The sequence below is a fragment of the Elephas maximus genome, chromosome 19 (genome assembly GCF_024166365.1).
Source record: "Elephas maximus indicus isolate mEleMax1 chromosome 19, mEleMax1 primary haplotype, whole genome shotgun sequence".
NCBI classification, from domain to species: Eukaryota; Metazoa; Chordata; class Mammalia; order Proboscidea; family Elephantidae; genus Elephas; species Elephas maximus.
In genome coordinates this window covers 14,451,609-14,470,359 of record NC_064837.1, presented here as the reverse complement: position 1 = coordinate 14,470,359, position 18,751 = coordinate 14,451,609, and the positions used below count along the sequence as shown (strand labels likewise).

At 50.3% G+C, this 18,751-nt stretch overlaps 4 protein-coding genes across 7 annotated transcripts; 1 reads left to right on the top strand and 3 right to left on the bottom strand.

Moving 5' to 3' along the window:
- Positions 1–1,007: 1,007 nt before the first annotated feature.
- Positions 1,008–3,030, bottom strand: PSMB6 (proteasome 20S subunit beta 6). 2 transcript variants are annotated; one of them, XM_049859605.1, is made up of 6 exons: positions 2,895–3,030; positions 2,409–2,476; positions 1,944–2,075; positions 1,693–1,822; positions 1,347–1,491; positions 1,008–1,219 (listed from the first exon to the last, which is right to left on the bottom strand). In XM_049859605.1, the coding sequence occupies exons 1-6, from the start codon at positions 2,994–2,996 to the stop codon at positions 1,077–1,079; spliced, it is 720 nt and encodes a 239-aa protein (XP_049715562.1). In that variant the 5' UTR covers positions 2,997–3,030; the 3' UTR covers positions 1,008–1,076. The 2 variants fall into 2 exon arrangements, with proteins under 2 accessions (XP_049715562.1, XP_049715563.1); XM_049859606.1 differs by having other exon boundaries at positions 1,089–1,239.
- A 5,701-nt stretch (positions 3,031–8,731) lies between these two features.
- On the bottom strand, positions 8,732–10,074 carry GLTPD2 (glycolipid transfer protein domain containing 2). The gene is made up of 3 exons (XM_049860320.1): positions 9,799–10,074; positions 9,369–9,535; positions 8,732–9,269 (listed from the first exon to the last, which is right to left on the bottom strand). The coding sequence occupies exons 1-3, from the start codon at positions 10,072–10,074 to the stop codon at positions 8,732–8,734; spliced, it is 981 nt and encodes a 326-aa protein (XP_049716277.1).
- Positions 9,470–12,787, top strand: VMO1 (vitelline membrane outer layer 1 homolog). Of its 3 annotated transcripts, none has more exons than XM_049860739.1 (3): positions 9,470–11,830; positions 12,014–12,129; positions 12,419–12,787. In XM_049860739.1, exons 1-3 carry the CDS (start codon positions 11,696–11,698, stop codon positions 12,714–12,716), a joined length of 549 nt encoding a protein of 182 aa, XP_049716696.1. In that variant the 5' UTR covers positions 9,470–11,695; the 3' UTR covers positions 12,717–12,787. The 3 variants fall into 3 exon arrangements, with proteins under 3 accessions (XP_049716696.1, XP_049716695.1, XP_049716693.1); XM_049860738.1 differs by having other exon boundaries at positions 9,470–11,914; XM_049860736.1 differs by having other exon boundaries at positions 9,470–12,129.
- Positions 12,788–13,617: 830 nt separating this feature from the next.
- TM4SF5 (transmembrane 4 L six family member 5) lies at positions 13,618–18,512 on the bottom strand. Its single transcript, XM_049860319.1, has 5 exons — positions 18,342–18,512; positions 14,727–14,807; positions 14,209–14,345; positions 13,795–13,986; positions 13,618–13,726 (listed from the first exon to the last, which is right to left on the bottom strand). Exons 1-5 carry the CDS (start codon positions 18,510–18,512, stop codon positions 13,618–13,620), a joined length of 690 nt encoding a protein of 229 aa, XP_049716276.1.
- Positions 18,513–18,751: the final 239 nt, after the last annotated feature.

The window sequence follows — 18,751 nt, the reverse complement described above, 5'->3', positions numbered from 1 at the left end:
AGATATACTTTTATTAGAGTTTCCAGGACTTACTGTGAGATTGAATATGGAGTGTAAAAGAGGAATCCAAGATGATGCCTTGGGAGAGGGAGAACTGGGAGAACAGGTTTTGGTAGGAAAATCAAAAGTATTGCATTGGTTATTTTAAGTTTAAGATACATGTCTCTGTTTTTTACTTAATCCAGGCCCTCTCCACCTCCTTAGGACCTTGGAAGCCTCCTGTCTACCTTCCAAAAGCCTCCACGGTGATTTCACTCTAGAACAAGCTTCCCACAGTTCCCTGATTCATAGGCTGGAGAAGCGACTGAGGGAAATTGAGAATGTTAGTCACTGTCATGGAGCACTACTGAGCTCCTTTAGGTCCCTGGCTTGAATGGGGACAGGTTTGGAGGGGCCAGAGTCCACCCTCAGCCTCCCTTTCAAGGGGCTGAAGATTACCTTACCATCACACCCGCCACAGGAATGGTGGCTGCCCTCTTCTACCCAAAGTTCATCTTCAACTCCATCGGCAGAAAGGGTCCCCCTTTCTCCCAAGTCAAGGAAGCTGTTCTGCTGCTCTTGACTGTAAGATGAGGTGACAGAGGTGAGTGTGGAGAGAGTGGACCATGAGGCTAGGTCAGAGGCGACCTGGAGTCTTTCTGGCCTTAAGGCCAGTAGCCACCCATGATGACTGGCAGGAAGCAGGCTGAGGGCAGGTGACCCCCGTCTCAGGATTCTGAGATCCACCTCAGGCTTGAACAGAAGGGGGTGGATCATTCATTGGTAGCAACCATACTCTGGTGGCACAAGGACGTGGATATGGCAGGGCAAAGGAAGTATGGGAAAAGGTGGTCTGGAGAAAGGCTTGAAAACTACCCGTCCAGAGGCTTAGTGGAGAATGGGCCTTCATAAACTTTTGTATTCTTTCTGACTCTCTCCAAGCTCAATGTAGTAGTCTGCACAAACAGGAGTGGGCCAGACCAAGTTCAGGCTTAAGGTCAAGAAAAGAATCCCAAGTCACACAGATTCTGACAAACTGTTTATTGGATTTTTGGTCAGTATGGGATATCTTTTATTATACCCTAGAATCCCAGGATTCAGGGGGGCGGTAAAGTGGCAATGGCGAATTTGGGGATCTGGTCTCCCAAAAGTACCTGCCGCTCTACCCCTGATTCTGCAATGGCTGCTAGGCGGATCACCCCTCCACTGGAGCCATCCCGTTCCATGGCCAAAGCGAGAGCTGTGGATAAGAGAAAGTTGGGGTTAGGGTCTGACTCTGATGCTAGGATCACTGCAAGGAATGAGGCATGTTGGCTTGGCTTGGGTAGAGGATTGAAGCTCACAGGCCCAGAAGCCCAAGTTCTCACCATTGGCAGTGAAATGCAGACACTCTTCCTTGCTCATGCCCTCCCGGTAGGTAGCATCGACATAGCCATAGATATAGGAGCTCCCTGAGCCTCCAATGGCAAAGGACTGCCTTACCATCATACCCCCCATGGGTACTGAGTACACCTGCCAGGTGGAGGGAGGACAAGAGTCACCAGTTGTATCGACCCCAACACACATACCTTCACCAGTCCATCATGGGATTGATCTGGGGAGAGTTAATAGTAGGAGTGAGACAGAGACTGGAAGGAGAAAGGGAATGTGGCTGGGCTGGGGACAGGGTCAAAAGCATGGCTCCAGTGCTCTGTCCTCCTGGGGGATTCCGACCTGCCCTCCTTCTTGGGGGTCCCAGCCCGCAATGATGATTCCTGCCATCAAGTCTTCCCGGTATCGGTAACACATCTCCTTAAACAGGCTGGCTGCCGTGTGCACCAGCGGAGGCTCATTCAGTTCAATGCTAAAGGGTGAGAGGGGCCACCACAAGGAAGGCAGTGTCAGGACCTGGGAGTCAGGCCATTTAAAAGATTCTCAGGCCCCAAGTCTTTCCAGATATTTGCTCCTCCCTTGCCCACAAGCACCTGTGGAAGCCAAGCTGATAAGTGACAGCATCAGCTACTGCCTGGGTATCAGCTGCTGAGCCCGAGCGGCAGCAGAATATTCGGTCGTGAATAGGGGTCAGCTTGTCAGTCACTCGATTGGCGATGTAGGACCTGCAGGATGGTAAAATAGTTGGGCAAGGACTCACCTGTTTCCCACCTCCATCCCAAGGCTCTCCACGCCCTCAGGGCTTGGGGATGAGCATTCTAGCATTGTCTGTTAGCTCGCATCCAAACTGTTGAGAGGTGGATCGAAAACAGACTTTTGCAAGGATTTCACCAAAGGGCAAGGGGAACTGGGAAGTAGCAGATGCTGGGACAAATCCTTATCTCCAGGGAGGGGAGGTACCTCCCTTCCCACAGCGGTCTGTGCTGGGCAAGGATGGAATGGCAGTCAGGGCAGGAAGGGAAAAATGGGACCTTTCACATTATCTGTCCAGAGCTCACCCAGTGGTCGTTCTGGAGTCGGCCCCCAGAACCACGCCCCCGTCAAATTGCACAGCCATGATAGTGGTCTGGGAAGAGGGAGAAGGGGGGTGAGACGGGGCCTTTTTTCGCATTTTCCAGCATACACAAGGCTCAATGATCCCTCTAACCAGCTCCCAAAGAACGAAACTCGTACGCTGCCGACCCATTCTGAAGTATCAAGGAGAAACACAATACCAGAATTCCATCTCTCAAATCCCCAAACGCTCATTCAGGCCTTAAATTCAAGGGCTTCACTCGCCGGAAAATTCCAGAACCTCACACTTCAACCCACCCTCCACCTCCCACCATGAACGTCGGAAACAACCCCAGCATACTCTCCCCCTGCCTCGAGCACACCACAGCCCACCCTACCCCACCTCCCAAGCTCTCCCAATCCACTCAGCCCTTATTCTTTTGTCGCATTGAGGCTTGAGCACATCTCCTGAACTGCGGCTCCTTCCTCACCCCTGTGGAGACTTCCCGGTTTTCCCAGTCGGGGGTGAGCGCCTCCGGCCCCCAGGCCGGAGCCGACCCTGCCCCCCGAGCAGCTACTAAGGTTGCCGCCATCTTTCTCCTCCGCTGCTGCCATAAAGCAACTGTCGTAAAGCGCTCTGTCACTCCCTCGGGTCGCGCTCTGAGGCTTTCTAGGGGCGAAGCTACGCCTTGGTTGACGGCAGAAGGGAAAATAAATGTACTGGCGGTTGATTTGCGACAGTGAGCACTTGATGGCAGTGTGGCAGAAAAAAAAAAACATCGTCAAGGGATTACGTTTCCTGTGTGCCTTTGCGGTTCCGATCTATCTGACCAGAGTTGTAGTTCAAAGGGCCCTCGAGAGGGACTTGAGAGTCTCTGAGTCGGAATAACCAAGTTATGTTACCATTTCTCGTGGGCAATGTTTCGTTCTGCTGTAGGTGGGGTCGCTATGACTTGCAACCGACTGCACGGCACCTAACAACAACAACGTCCTTGGAGGAGCCTTGGTGTACCATGGTTAAAACATTTGGGCTGCTAACCAAGGGGTCTGCGGTTGGAACCCAGAAGTCGCTCCGTGAAACACCTGGCGATCTGCTCATGTAAAGATTTCAGCCTAGAAACCCTATGGGACAGTTCTACTCTGTCTATAGGGTCGCGATAAGTTGCAATCGACTGGACAGCAACGGGTTTTTGGTTTTATAAAGAAGTCCTGGTGGCGCAGTGGTTAAAAGCGCTTGGCTGCTAACTGGAAGGTCAGTGATTGAACCCACCAGCTGCGCAGGAGAACGATGTGGCAGTCGGCTTCATAAAGATTACAGCCTTGGAAATCCTATGCTACACTGGGTTTGGGTTTAGGTACTAGGAACCCATTGGCATCCAGTTGATTCCAACTCATAGAGACCCTATAGGACAGAGTAGAACTGCCCTGCAGGGTTTCCAAGACTGTAATCTTTATGGAAACAGACTGCCACATCCTTCTCAGGCCGAGTGGCTGGTGGGTTTGAATTGCCAACCTTTCGGCTGGGCTGCTAACCTATAGGGTCGTAAAGATTACAGACAAGGGAACCCTATGGAGCAGTTCTACTCTGCAACACATGAGGTCGCCATGAGCCAGAATGGACTAGATGGCAACAGGTTTGGTTTTTGGTTTTACATACCCGGTGTGGAATTGCTGGGTCATGTGGTAATTTTATGGTTAACATTTTGAAGAACTGCCAAACTCTGTTCCACAGTGGCATGGTTTTGTTGATTCCCTATTGTTTTTCTATTCTCTTTTTTGTTCACGTCCACTCTAATCTTTATTATTTTCTTCCTTCTTGATTTGGGTTTCATTTGCATTTCTAGTTTCTTAAGGTGGAAGATTAGGTTATATTTTGAGATCTTTCTTCATTTTTAATGTAAGTATGTATAGCTATAAATTTCCCTCTCAGCATTGCTTATGCTGCATCCCATAAACTTTGGCATGCTGTGTTTGTTTTCCTTTATTTCAACGTGTTTTCCAATTTCCCTTATGATTTCTTCTTTCACCCATTAATTATTTAGTAATGTGTTGTTTAATTTCCATGTGTTTGTGAGTTTCCCAATTTTTCTTCTATTATCGATTTTTAATTTTGTTCCGTTTTGATTGTAGAATATACTATGTGATTTTAGTCCTTTTAAATTTATTGATATTTGTTTTGTAGTCTAACATATGGTCTATACTGGAGAATGTTTCATGTGCAGTGGAGGATATATGTATTCTGTGGTTGCTGGTGGAGTGTTCAATATTATTAAATGAGGAACTTGTGATAGTCTTTCTCCTCCATCAAACCATTCTACATACTGCAGTCAGAGCCAGTTTTTTTTTTTTAGCTGAAAATCTGATTCAGACAATCCCCTTGGAATTAGCTCTTGAAATAAAGTTCAAACACCATAACATGGTTTGTCAGGCCCTTCATGATCTTGCTTCTGCACAGCTGTCCAGATCACATCTCTCCTTTTCTTTTTGATGCTTTTGGCTCCAGTCATCTGAATTATTTGTAGTGCCCATCCATACATTCAATAAAAATTATCGAATGCCTACTTGGCATCAGGCACTGTTCTAGACACTGAAGATACATCAAGGAACGTGTAGGCAGGATAGGCAGAAATTTCTACCCCCAGAGAGCTTACATTCTATTAGGGAAGGAAAAAACCTAAATAAATAAGTGCAGTATGTTAGATAGTGAGTCATGCTAAGAAGAAAAATAAAGCAAGTGGGGGAGATAGGAAGTGTGCGTGTGTGTGTGTGGGGGGGGTGTTGCGATTTGAAAAAGAATAATCAGGAGAGGCCTCACTGAAGACACAACATTTAAACAAATACCAGAATAAGTAAGAGGGGATGCCATCTATCTGGGGAAAAGGAATTCTGGAAAGAGGAAACAGCAAGGGCAAACAAAAGTCCTAAGGCAGGAGCATGACTGATGTTTTCAGTGAACATCGAGGAGATCAATTTGCCTAGTGCAGATTCAGATCATGTAGGACCTTTAGGGAGCCTTTTATCATTCTCAACTGAAAATATGGTCCAGAAACTCCCCAGTTCAAATTAAAAAAAAATTTTGTCCGAGATGAGAAGCCATTGGAAGGTTTTGAGCAGGGAAGTGACATGATTTGATTTACATTTGAAAGGATCACTTTGACTGTTCTATTGAAAAATTCTAACAGATTGGATGTGGGTGGGATGAAAGAGAGAAGAGTCAAGGATGACTGCAAGGTTTTTGGCCTTAAGAACCCAGAAAAATGGAGCTGTTATTTACTGAACTAGCAAAGATGTGAGGGGAATATGTGTGTAAAAATGGCATGGGGGCAGCATCTGACTTCCTCTAACTTCGCAAGCTGGAAGGAGAATCAAGATCAACAGTCTAAGGCTGATTCCTACAAGGTGGCAATTAGACATGCCTCCTCTCTCCACCATCTTTCCCAATTCTGACACCAACTGTCCCTCCCATGGTACTCTACTTCTTGGCTGAGTACCATAATTCAACGCAATGGCCACACAGAACTCACAGACAATACTTAAGAGTATGGGGCTTATTAGGGAAGTTACAGGTTACAATTCAGGTTTAGGAACACACAGGATACAGTTCTTTCATCAGGAGAGCGTCTCTGCCCTGCTTGGGCAAGTGTTAACAAAACGATTTTAGCTCTGCTGATAAGTGCCCTGAAGTACCCACTCTGCCAGTAGACCTCTGCTGCAAATGCTCAGCTCTAGCTCCACCAAGTGCCCCAAAGCTGCCAACTGCGCCAGCCAGCAAGCCCCCTGCCAGAAGGCACTCAGCTTTCTTGCTCAGTGGGCCAGGAAGCCCAAAATGCCCTCTCCTGCTGGTCTCCTGTCAGTCTCCTGGTTCTGCTTCTTCTGCTGCTGCTACTTCTCTGCCACTGCTTCTCTGTATCTTGCCATCTTTGGTGTTAGATCTCTCTTTCTGTCTCCTGGGTCTAGGAGAGTCTTAGTGCAGGAATCCCATGGCACGCTCTGCTCCTGGCTCTTTTTCCTTGGTGGTGAGATCCTCTCCTTCCCACCTCTGGAATGGCTCATTTTAAGCCTAGTGAGATGGCAAAACTGACCAATCCCTCCATTAGGGTTCCGTAGACTGTATCTGCATGGTTCCACCCCCACATGGTGCCATGAACATTGCCTTATTAGCAAGCTATCCAATGCCCCTTAAAAAAAAAAAAAAACCCAAACCCATTGCCATAGAGTCAATTCCAAGTCATAGTGACCCTATAGGACAGGATAGAACTGCCCCAGAGAGTTTCCAAGGAGCACCTCGTGGATTTGAACTGCCAACCTTTTGTGGTTAGCAGTCATAGCTCTTAACCACTACACTACCAGGGTTTCCTCCAATCACCCCCTTGGTGGGCCACAATTACCTCATTTCTATAGTCTTACCCAATCATTTTATGTAAGTCACAAAGACCATGGCTAGCATGGCCATATTAAATAAGTCATTGCATCACAATGTGTGTGTTGGGGAGGGGGGCGAAGAGAGCATTAAAAGCTTGATTTTGGACATTTAAGTTTGCTATGCCTAGTTGATATCCAAGTGGAGATGTCAAATAGGCAGTTGTATGTATAGGATTCTGAAGTCCAGGAAAAAGTGGGTTAGAGTTATAATTTGGGAGTTAGTGTATAAAATGGTGAAGCTCTTTCCTATTCACTGTTCTTGTGGGAATGGCCAAGGAGCCCTTTAGTAAACATGGGTTTATCGAGCTGAGTGCCTGCTTGGTGTGAAGCAAGAAGCCCAGGTTTTTGAAAATTTTATTTATTTTGTTGTTGTTGAGTTTATACACAGTAAAACATTTTTTTCCTTAAAAACATACGCTAATTTAACAGTTTCTAAATGTACAATTCAGTGACACTGATTACATTGTTCAAGTTGTGCAAGCATTCTCACCTTTTCGGAGTTGTTCCTCCTTCCTTAAGGTACACTCACTGCCTCCTAAGGTTCTTATCTAATCTTTCAGGTTGCTGTTGTCAGTCTGATCCAATATAAATGGATCCTGAAAGAGCATACAGCTCAATGCAGGCATTCTTTACTAGTTAAGCCAAACTATTGCTGGGTTTTAAGAAGACTTGAGGGTTTGTTTTTGGTTTAATGTTTAAAGATCTCAGGACAATAGTTTCAGGGGTTGTTTCTTATATTAGATCTCACATAAGGCTTCCAATTTTAAAATAATTCATAAAAAGCACTTTTTTCTTTGCTTTTGTAACAGTAATGTTAATCATAAATCCAACTGTGAAATCTTCAGGTGTTTTCCCTGCGTGAGCCACACACTGAGAATGACCCAACAGCCAAATTGGACTTCTTAATACAGACATCAAGAGGGCCTGCTGTTGACTGTGAGTTCTCCAGTCTGGCTCGCTGGGAGTACCATCTCGATTTCTGACATGGTGGCTGGCAGGAAATACACAAAAAGGCTATCTTATTGTGTAATTTTTACTACATGTGTTCAATTGGCTACCAAATTTTATTAAATGAAACTGTTATTACCTCCTTATGATTTTGTGACAGGGCCCTCATTGTGTGCTTTCAGCAGGTAGCAATTTATGAAAAGCCTAGCTTATTTGTAAACCTATCTTTATCTGTGTTTTTTTAAAGCATTTATTATTCTCTACCATAAATTGAGTTCTGATTAAAGTGTTTTCTGCCCCACACAAGCAGACCGTATGACAGAAACCTCAGCGCGTGTGGATAAAAGGAGTAGACGCCCAGGTTTTAGGGATGGGGTATGGAGGGGACGATGGTGCCATTTATTCACAGAGGCAGGGAACACAGGAGAAGGCACAGGTTCTGGGGGGAAGGTGGTGGGATCCGTGTTGGACGTGTTGTGTTTGCGGTGCCTGTGGAGGTACCCAAGAAAGAGCTGCTTATGTGGGGCTGAACTGAGGTTGCCTGTCTCAGCTGGAGACAGGGCATGTCGTTGGCAATTGAAGCCATGGGAGTGGCTGAGATAGGCCGGAGGGGAGCGTGAATCCCTCGGCTGCCGGGAACACGGATGACACATCTTTCCACATTCATTTTTTTCTATTTCCCTTCAGGGCCTGCCATCATCACACAGAACGCCCACATCGACAGCTGCCAAAAACTCCTTTTTATTTCCCACAGCTCTTCCCAACTTCCCGAGAGCTGCGGATAGAGAGAGGAACCCCAAACCAGAGGCTGGCCTTCGTGGCGGTGACGTCCGAAAGAGGCGGGGCCTAAGCGGTCTGTCTCGCCCCCTTGGTAGCGGCGACAGAACCCCAGGCTGCACTAACCCCGCCCCAACGCAAAGGGCCCTGGTTTCATTGCGGGTCCCCGACTGTGGCGCCTTCAGGCCAGGTGGAGCAGGCCGCGCTCGGCCAGCAGGCCCTGGGTGCGGTTATAGACCTCCTCCAGGGTGCTGGCGACCCGGAGCAGCGCGGCTCGCGCCTCCGTCTCCCTGGTTCTGGGACACGCCAGCTCGAGCAAGCGGTCACGACCAGGGAAGGCGAGGAATGCGAGGCGGGCGGCCTGACGGATAAGCCAGGGGTGGTGCGGGGCCAGGGCCGTTCCGTAGGCGTCGCTGCACTGCACACCGGCGTCAGGGCCTCCAAGCTTCCCGGTCGCCACCCGGTGCAGACAGAGCTGGGACCAGCGCAGCGCGCGGTGCAGCAAGAGCATCGTTCGTGAGCCCGAGGAGCGGGCCGAGTCCCGGGGGGCAGTCCCGGGCCTCTCCAGCAGCCCTGTCTGCCGCTCCCACGCCGTCATGGCCGCCAGCGACTTGTAGTGTGCAGCATCTAGGCCGCGCACCCTGGTCTCCAGGGCTGTGACCTTGGTGGAAGCCTCGCTTGTGGCGAAAGCAAAGACGGAGCCGAGGGGAGTTAGGAACCTGTGTGTTTGGTGGTGGTGGGAATGAGAGAGATGGTTTGAGAGAGGGCAATGGAACCACAAGAAGCGGGGACTGGAGTGGGGTAGGGGGACCACTCACCTGACCAGCTCCCTCCATCCGGCCAGGTACTGCGACAACTCCACATCCCCTTCGGGGTTCAGACTGGCGCGGAACGCCCTCATCATTCGGCCTAGCATCCCCTGGGGGCCCAGACAAGGAGGCTCTTCCCTCTCCAGGACCTCCAGGGGTCCCGACTCTTGCTGGACCTGAGGGGTAAAAGCGGGGGGGGGGGATGGGAGCAGAACCCCCATCCTGCTGGACCCTCATAGCCAAGCAGCCCAGTCGGACTGTGAAGAAATTGTTCCTAAGGTCTAGCTGGCGTCGTCCCTCCTACTGTACCCTTAATTTCTAACCGGAGAGGGGGAAATGAGGCGGAAGACCCACTCTTCACCAGGTCCTCAGTAGCTCCACTTCCTCCTGATCAGAGTCCCATCTGGAGCTCCCAGCACAGCCCTGCCCGGGGTCGTACCTGGAAGGGCAGCAGTCCCTCGGGCGTGCAGGATTGTGCCCCGGATCCGCAGCCTGAGAGCGCTCCTGGGGAGAGATGAGGTGGAGCAGTGAGAATTGAAGGAGGGGCCATGGGTTCTGAGGGCCTAGGGAGGGTTCCTCTCTGACCAGATGAGGGAAGGGGCCACTCACGCAGGCTCTGAGCACTGAAATAAAGCAGCAGCAAAGCGAAGATAGCGAGAGGAATTGCGTGGTGGAGCCGGCGCTGCCGGGCCAGTGGCCGCAGCGTGAACCCCATGGCCGCTGCTGGGACCACCGCCCCCTCACCAGCCCCTAGCCAGTCCTTGACCCTCTGCATTCAGGAGGGGAGAGAAGACCGCGGTGCCGTGAGGCTCAAAGGGTTAATAATTAACCCTAAAGCCCCCTCACCTGTGTCCTTTGCCCCAAGGGGCAGCTATCCATGGGTGAGGGACTGGATGAAGGGGATTTGGGGGATTGGGTGACAGTGACAAGTCTCTGCATTTCTCTTCCCTCTAGGACCAGCTGGGTCTTGGGAAGAAAGGCTGGGGTCAGAGCCAGCTCCTCCACTAAGCAGTGCATAGGCTCTAAATTAACTCTGAGCCCAGTTCCCTCCACTGTAAATTGAGGATAATAGTTGGTACCTCAAAGGCCTCATGTGAGGATTAAATGATAATGTATGTGAAAACACTGTAAATGGAAAAGCTTACCACAAATCTTTTCTATTAAGTTCAAGCGCTGGGCACCTGGGATCCAGAAACACCCACTTGTAAATGCCCTGTCCTATGCCTGGAGGACCTTGTCTTCGTCTGAATACATGACCTTTCAAATATTTACTTTAGGTTTTATCCTTTTACACCTTTGTGCTTATTTTTTTTTTTTTTAACTCCAGATTCGTTCATTGAACCAAAATTTATTAACTACTTCCACATGTCAAGTTCTGTCCTAGGCTTCAGGAGCACAAAAGCGCCTTCACAGAGCTCAAGGTCCATTGGGGGAGAATTTACTTATTTGTCTTCCCCTCTGGAATGTGAGCCCTGACAAAGACAAGAGCCTTGTTTTTCTTGATTGCTGCTTTATTTCTAGCTCTTAGAATATTGCCTGGACCAAAGTACATTATTACTGAATAAATATTTATTGAATAAATGATCGAAGGTATATGAGAGGCAGACAAGTAGGCGGTGGTGCCCCCTTACAAATTTGAGCCAGATTTTTTTTTTTTTTTAAAGGCAAATTAGGAGTCCACCTGGTGGTCAAGGCGGGAAAGGCATTCCTGGAGAGGATAACAGAACAGGAGCAGGACCCGTCCCGTGTCCATAAATTTTTAGGATTATTCCTGTCTCTCTGTCGGGAGGAGGGGCTGTCCCAGATTCTGAAAGAGCCAGGATTCCAGTATCTAAGAACACCTTTCCAGTTGGACAATTGGTGGATTCTTGCCTCTCACTTTGATGTCCCTCACCCATCCTGTCCCTGGCCAGATTCCTGTACCGTCACTACCATGCCTAGCCCTGGTCTCCACTCTCCCAGTGTTGGAATGTTGCCCGGCTTGCTGGCTGTGACCTTAGGCAAGTTGCTTGTCATTTTGGAGCTCCAGTTCTCTCTTCTGCAAAATAAGAAGGGTAATTCCCACCTCCTAAAATTGCTGTGGAGATTAAATAAAATAAGCCTGCAAAGTGCTGAACACGATTGGTGGCCTACGGTAAACGTTTAGTAGGTGGTGGTACTTTTAACCCGCCAGCTTGCCCTGTCCCTCCTCCTTTGGCGCCGGAAGCCTCGACTTCTTGGAGCAGAGAATCAAGTCTGCAGGATTCCGGGAGCGGATTAGTTTTGGATGTCACTTAATCCAGGTGGCCCTTCCGGAATCGGAGCCGTGGTGGGGGCAGGGGGTGGTATAAACTCGCATGAGGAGCCAGGCTCACAGAGGCTGCAGGATGAAGCGGGGCGGGGGGGCCAAGCTGCTGCTGCTGCTGTTGTGGGCAACGCGCCGCGGACCAACAGGAGCAGGTGGGCCGAGTGGCTTCAAGTCGGTCATCGAGGTAACTAACGGGGGGCCCTGGGGCGACTGGGCCTGGCCGGAGATGTGTCCTAACGGATTCTTCGCCAACGGATTCTCGCTCAAGGTGGGGACTCAGGCCTGGGTCCCGGAGGGGCGGAGACGTGCGGGACCCCAGAACCTGGGATGGCAGTTCTCTGATTCGTCCATGCCCGTCTTCTCCCAGGTGGAGCCTCCCCAAGGCATTGCTGGCGACGACACGGCTCTGAATGGGATCCGACTACACTGCGCTGGGGGGAACACGGAGTGCAACACGCACGTGGTGGAGTCCCAGTCTGGAAGGTGAACGGGGGGAGGGGCGGGAGGGCAGGAGCCAAGTATCCGCTAGGGTGGGGGTATGCCTTTACCACCTGCTACACTCCCTCTCCCGGCTGGCAGGCACCCCCTGACCTGCGGGGCAGTTGGGGGGATGACTGGAAGGGCTCCCCTCCGCACCTCTGCGGAGGTCAGGTAGTTAGACCTAACCCACCGAAGTCGTGGCGTTCCTGGCTGGGAAGTCCCAAGGGCTGGCGCAGCCTGGAGGTCGGTAGAGGGCGCCCGCAGAGCCAGCGCATCTCTGCTTCCCCCTCAGGTGGGGCACTTGGAGTGAGCCGCAGTGGTGCCCCGGCGGCGGCTTCCTCGTGGCTTTCTCGCTTCGCGTGGAGGCATCTGTGACCCCCGCCGACAACACGGCTGCGAACAACGTGTTCTTCCGCTGCTCCGACGGCGCGGAGTTGCAGGGGCCTGGCCTGACCTGGGGAGAGTTTGGAGACTGGAGCGACCCGTGCCCCAAAGGCGTGTGCGGCTTGCAGACCAAGATCCAACTGCCTAGAGGCCTTGGCGATGACACGGCGCTGAACGACCTGCGCTTATTCTGCTGCAGCAGCTGACACTGTCGCCGCCCTCTTCCCGGCTCCGGCTCCGAGGCTTGTCTCACCTCACTTTATTAAAGCTTGTCCATCTTGGCTTTGGTCTCGCTTGTTTTAGAGGTGGGATACTCCGCCTCCTTATCTCCCTCCTGACCTAGCATTGGGCCAGGCCCTCATTCGGGTTTGGTCTTGGGCTTCTGTGGCAGGCTGCTGAAAGTTAAAGATCCAGATAACCCAGAATAACGCACTTAAACACACCATTTTGCATACAGGTTAAGGAGGGCCTCTGCACACACCCGCCCCTCACCTCGAGAGCCCAGGTTGTCCCCTTATCTGAACCACCAGTGACCCCAAATTAGGAGGAAACAAAGCTATAATGGCCTTAAGCCTTCATTTTCTAGAGTTTAAGAAGTTAAAGCGTCTTTTTCCATAGTTTCAAGTTTTTTTTTTTTTCCTACAAAGTCCAAGTCTCTAAATAGCGATTCTCCCTTTAGGACTTTTGCCCTTGCTGTTCTCTCTGCTTGGAATCCCCCAAGTACTCAGACTGCATCTCAAATTTCACTTCTTCAGTGAGATTCTCCTTATCTTATAAAAAGTCCGTCTATCAGTCAATGATTATCCTGTTAGCAATGCATTTTTTTTTAAAAGAGCTTATCACCAACTGAAACAAACCATTGCCTCTTTCAAAAATTGCCAGTCTCCCACCCCTGGAATGCTAAATGCTTTGAGAGCATAGGACTTGTCTGTCTTGTTTACCACTGTACTTCCAGCACACACTAATGGCTCAATAACTATTTGTTTTTTTTTTTTTTTTTTTGAAAATAAAAAGCGGGGTGCAAGAGCCCCAAACACAATAGTCCCAAGTCCGGGTGTATCTTGGACACTCGACGCATAAGATACACTCGGAGACTAGCAAGCGAGCTCATAGCAGTTTATTCCAGCCAGCCAGGGAGGGGGCGGACCAGGCGAGCTTCCAGGAGCGAGCAGGTGTCATGGGGTGGTCGGTCAGTGGAGCCTCAGCTAGGAGTGCCCTGAAGAAGAGAGAAAGTGAGGACACAACCAGTAGCAGGCAGGTTCCCTCTATTACTCTCCCCCACACCGCCCCACCTCCTTCTTCCTGCAATCGCCACAGAAAACGCCAATGGTCGCGTTCACCAGCTGCACCCCGCACAGCACCACCTCCAGGCAGGAGGCAGCCACCAGCAGCGAGAAGAGCGTCAGGTTCCAGGGGACCACACGAGGCGGACTCTTGCACAGGCTCCACAGACTATTGTCGCGCAAGTAATCTCCTCTGTGGGCGGGACAAGGTCAGGTGAAGGAAGGCGGTCACATGGAGTGACTTCTCCCCGCCCGCACCCTGCGCATGGGCACAGGGATTTCTGAAGGCCTCGGTTGCACCACGTGGAGGGAGCGCCCTCGAAGCTGCGTCCCGCCCAGGTCGCCTGGTCCACGTGAAAAAGGACAGGTGGGGAGAGGCAGAGGATGCGGGGCGCGAACACAGGCTAAGCCTTACTTGGAGTTTTCGAACGGGTATTTCCACTCGTCGTTACTGAGGCATTTGGGTCCAATTCGGAGCGCGGCTCCTGATACTGCAAGGCAGTAGATGGCACCAAGCGCCCCAAACGCCGAGCAGAAGACCGAGTGAAGCATCTGGATGCAGAATGGTGTTGTAAATTGTGTCGCCTCGCCACTGGTAGGCCGATTAAACCTAGCCCTACCCCTGCCCCCCATGACAGTCTCTCTGAGTCATGTTAAAAATAATTTCCCGTCAAACGCTGGGCCTTGGAGTTAGGCTAACCCTAAGAGTCAGCCGCTGTGGAAGTTCGTGGAGGTTGTAGCCCCCCTCCAGTCAGGCCCACCCGAGGCCTAAGATTTGCAAGTTCGCAGTAACGCTGAGGTGGAGTCTGGGGTTCTGCAGAGGAGCTTGTGTCGCCTAGCTCCTCTGCGGAACCGGGGCAGGGGCTTTAGGTGTGGCTCTGTGAGGCCGGTTCAAATACTTAGTCCTGAATCCTGCCTCCGTTTGGATCTTACCCTGCAGCGGTTTCCACAGCAGCCTGCGCCACAGCAGCCCTTTCCCCCTGCCCGAACAGCTGTAATTCCTGGGCACAGTACCTGTGGGAGGAGAGTCAGTGTGATAGCCTGGTCATCCAAATCCTCAAGGTCTTATTTGCATCAGTACTTCCCTTCTCTGGGAAGCCGCTTGTGATTGCCTCAGCTCTTTGAACTATGCTGTGACTGTTAGTCGCCGTCCCGTTGGCTCCAACTCATGGCAACCTTTGGTGTAGCAGAATGAAACGTTGCCCAGTCCTGTGCCATCCTCACAGCCTTTGGTATGTTTGAGCCTGTTGCAGCTACCAGATCAATCCATTTTATGGAGGGTTGCCCTCATTTTCGCTGACCCTTTACTTTACCAAAGTAAATCTAAGGATTGGTCTTTGAACTATACCTCCCTATCTGTTGCCGTTGAGTCGATTCTGACTCATAGCACCCTATAGAACAGGGTAGAACTGCCCTATGGGGCTTCCAAGGCTGTAATCTTAGGGAAGCAGACTGCTACATTTTTCTCCTGAGGAGTGGCTGGTGGGTTTGAAATGTCAACCTTCTGGCTAGCAGCCAAGTGCTTAACCATTGTGCCACCAGGGCTCCTTCTTTGGACTTTAGGAATACCTTAGTTCTATTTCTCCTGGAGTGCTGTTTGGCTCTAATTTATAGTTATTTATGTACCTACCTTATCTCTGTCCATATTGTGACCTCCAATTGTAGGGTCCAATACCATTATCCTCATAAACCTTGGCACCTAGTAGGTGCCCAACTGAATGGGAGTCAGGACGCCTGTGATCTAATGTGAACTCTGTGCTCACTTCATACTCTATGAATTCATTCATCTCTCTGGGTCTCAGTTTTGCCGTATGTAAAATGGGTCTGCAAGTTCGACCTCACAGGGCTGTTGTCAGGATTTAATGAGATAACAGGTTGATTTGATGTCAAGACTGGCTCAGAGTAAATGCTCAATAACTGTAAATTCCCTTCTGTCTCCTCAGCAGCAGGAAGCAAGGAAGGAATAATGGCATTGGAGTGTCTGGTGAGGTGGGATTATGGTAGAGGGTGAAGGAGTATGCTAGTGAAGCCTCTGATGTAGAGTGTAGGATTCCCTGAGGTTCAGCCCCTGGTCCTCTGTTTTCTTCCTCTTTTTATTTTTATGGCCTCCGTCACAAAGTCCGTTCCCTCCCATTGGCTCTGCCAATAGTTGCCTCCTAAATGGATGCCTCCTGATCCAAATCTAACTACCTGAAGAATATATTCACTTGAATGTCCTGGTTTTACCTCAAATTCAGCCAGGCTCATACTGACCTCATGATATTCCCCAAATTCATTTTCCTTGTACTTTCTTGTCTCCACTGTGGGAAATATCCTCCAGGGCACCCAGGCTAGAAAACTTTAGTACTCCTACAACCAGCCAGCACTCAAATCTTCTAAACATTTTTTAAATGTCTTGAATCTCTTTGCCCTTCCTTGACCTAGTATCATTTCAGACATTACCTCATAGAGGCCATTCTTGAAAATGCTGTAAAAGGTGGCTTCCCACCTTGCACTACCCACCCACTGCCGTTGAGTCAATTCCAACTCCTAGCAACCCTATAGAACAGAGTAGAACTGCCCCATAGGGTTTCCAAGGAGTGCCTGGTGAATCTGAACTGCCGACCTTTTGGTTACCAGCCATAGCTCTTCATGACAGCACTCAGCTTTATTTTCTTGATGGTATCTACTGTTTGTCTGAAATCTGCTATCTCTTTAGTGACTTTATCAACTCAATGACTGTTAATCGAGTGCCTGTTAAGTGCAAGGCGCTGGCCCAGGCACTGGGCACACAGCTTCCTTCATACTGTTTGTCTCACCAATGGGGACACAAGCTTTAGGGAGAGCAAGGACCTTGTCTGTGTCCCTGTGGCATAGCATAGTGCTATGGGAGTGAATTTTGAGAACATCTTCTCAAGAGTGACTCTAGGCGTGGTGGTGGGGGAGGCAGGTATGATGTTGGAAGGGCATCCTCCCCTGAAGCAGACTGGGTAGGCTGTCCAGTGCAGTGTGTGAGAGGATAGGGACAGTTGAGGTTGGCGAAGGGGCGTGATGTGAAAGTGGGTAAGTGTGTAGACTCGGAAGGAGTGTGCCCCCTCAGATAGAGTTGAGGTCAGAGGGATGGAGTAGAGTCAGAAAGCCATGACTCCACACAGGAGAGGGGAGGACGAAAAACAATCTCCCAGAATAAGAAAGTATTGTTGGTTAAGGAGAGGTATTCCACTTTATCTAGTAGAGGTGTGACCAGCAAAAGGGAGGAAGGTGAGGCTCCTCTTGGAGAACTTTCCTCATTCAGCTGTTCCGAGAAATGGGGAACTGGGCTAGGTAGAACTTTTATCTTTGCCCCATGAAGATGTTAGACTAGCTTTATCTTCAAAAAGTTCCCCTAAATGGTGACGATTGTGAGAATGGTGCAGGACTGGGCAGTGTTTTGTTCTATTGTATGTAGGGTCACTAGGAGTCTGAACCAACTTGATGGCACCTGACAACAACAAATAGGGAGGGGATTGAGGATGGGGATTAGGAAGTCCAAGAAATCTGTATTTCCCCTTCCAACACTTCTCCTGACAGGTTCTAGCCTCAGGGAAGACTTGAGGGCACTGTCTTGGTCATACATACTTAGGTTCTGAGTTTATTCTTAGCACAGAATTAACAGTTGACGTAGAGTCGATTCCAGTCATGGCGACCCCATGTGTGTCAGAGTAGAACTGTGTTCCACGGGGCTTTCAGTGGCTGGTTTTTTAGAAATAGATTGCCAGGTCTTTTTTCTGAGGCTTCTGTGGGTGGATTCAAACCACCAACCTTCCAGTTAGTAGCTGAACGCATTAACCTTTGTACCACCCCAGGGCTCCAGAGCACAGAGTGAAACCCAAACCAAACCCATTACCACCGAGTCAGTTCCGACTCATAGCAACCCTAGAGGACAAAGTAGAACTGTCCCGTAGGGTTTCTAAGGAGCAGCTGGTAGATTCAAACTGCTGACCTCTTGGTTAGTAGCCATAGCTCTTAACCACTGTGCCACCACACAACCAGAAATGTGGGCTGAGAGTGAATAGACACAGAAGAGGGGAAGTGTGATACTGAGCTGATAGGTAAAGTTGACTGGTCAGTGATGTCGCTCCCTGGCACCAGACATTTTTTTCTGTACCCCACCCTTATGCCCATGATTGTCTTACCCTGATAACCTCCCACACAGCCAGCTGCTCTTTCTGCCTCAGCTGTTGTAGTGAGGTGTACCCAGCATCTGTCTAGCTGTAGTGGGGGGGGGGGGGAACAGGTAAAGACACGCTCCCCTGTGGAGAAGGGAAGCTGTTTAGAGCAGTGAGACTCCCTTCCTTCTCCTTAGGCTCAGCTCAAGACCCTGAGACTCTGCTCCAGGACATTCTACAGTGTTCAATAGTGGGTGGAAGGTGTGTGTGTGTGTGTAGAGGGAGGTGGGAAGGGAGTCCCCACCAAGCCAACCCATCTTTTCCCAGGTATCTGACTTTTCCTCTGTCTCCCTCTTCCCAGTTCAAAACCCCTTAGAATGGCAGCAACCCCCAGGCCCATCTCCCTTGCCAGCCTTCTCACCATCAGGCCCCCACCGATGAAGCCTGCCATGAGCCAGACATGCAAGCTGAGGTGGTCGGTCCAGCCAGTCTCCGCATTAGGCACCAGCAGGAGGGTGTTGGCCACGATGCAGACCAGGGAGAGTGGGATGAGGGAGAGCCCCACGAAGCGGGAACACTTTCCGGTGCACATGGCCAGGCAGTCAGGAAGGGCAGGCAGCGAGTGAAAGTGAGCCTGAGGTTCCCCGGCCAGGGGAAAACAAGGCTGGAGCAAGGAGCAAAGGTCGGGGAAGAGGTGTGGCAAAAGCTGGCAGGATCAGAATGATAGGGCGAGTGGCAGAAGGCACACATGTTAGAGAGATAGAGGTGGAGGAGCTGCAACCCGAGAGGGGAGGGGAGGATGCGGTGGAGAAGGTTGGGAAGCTTGTCACA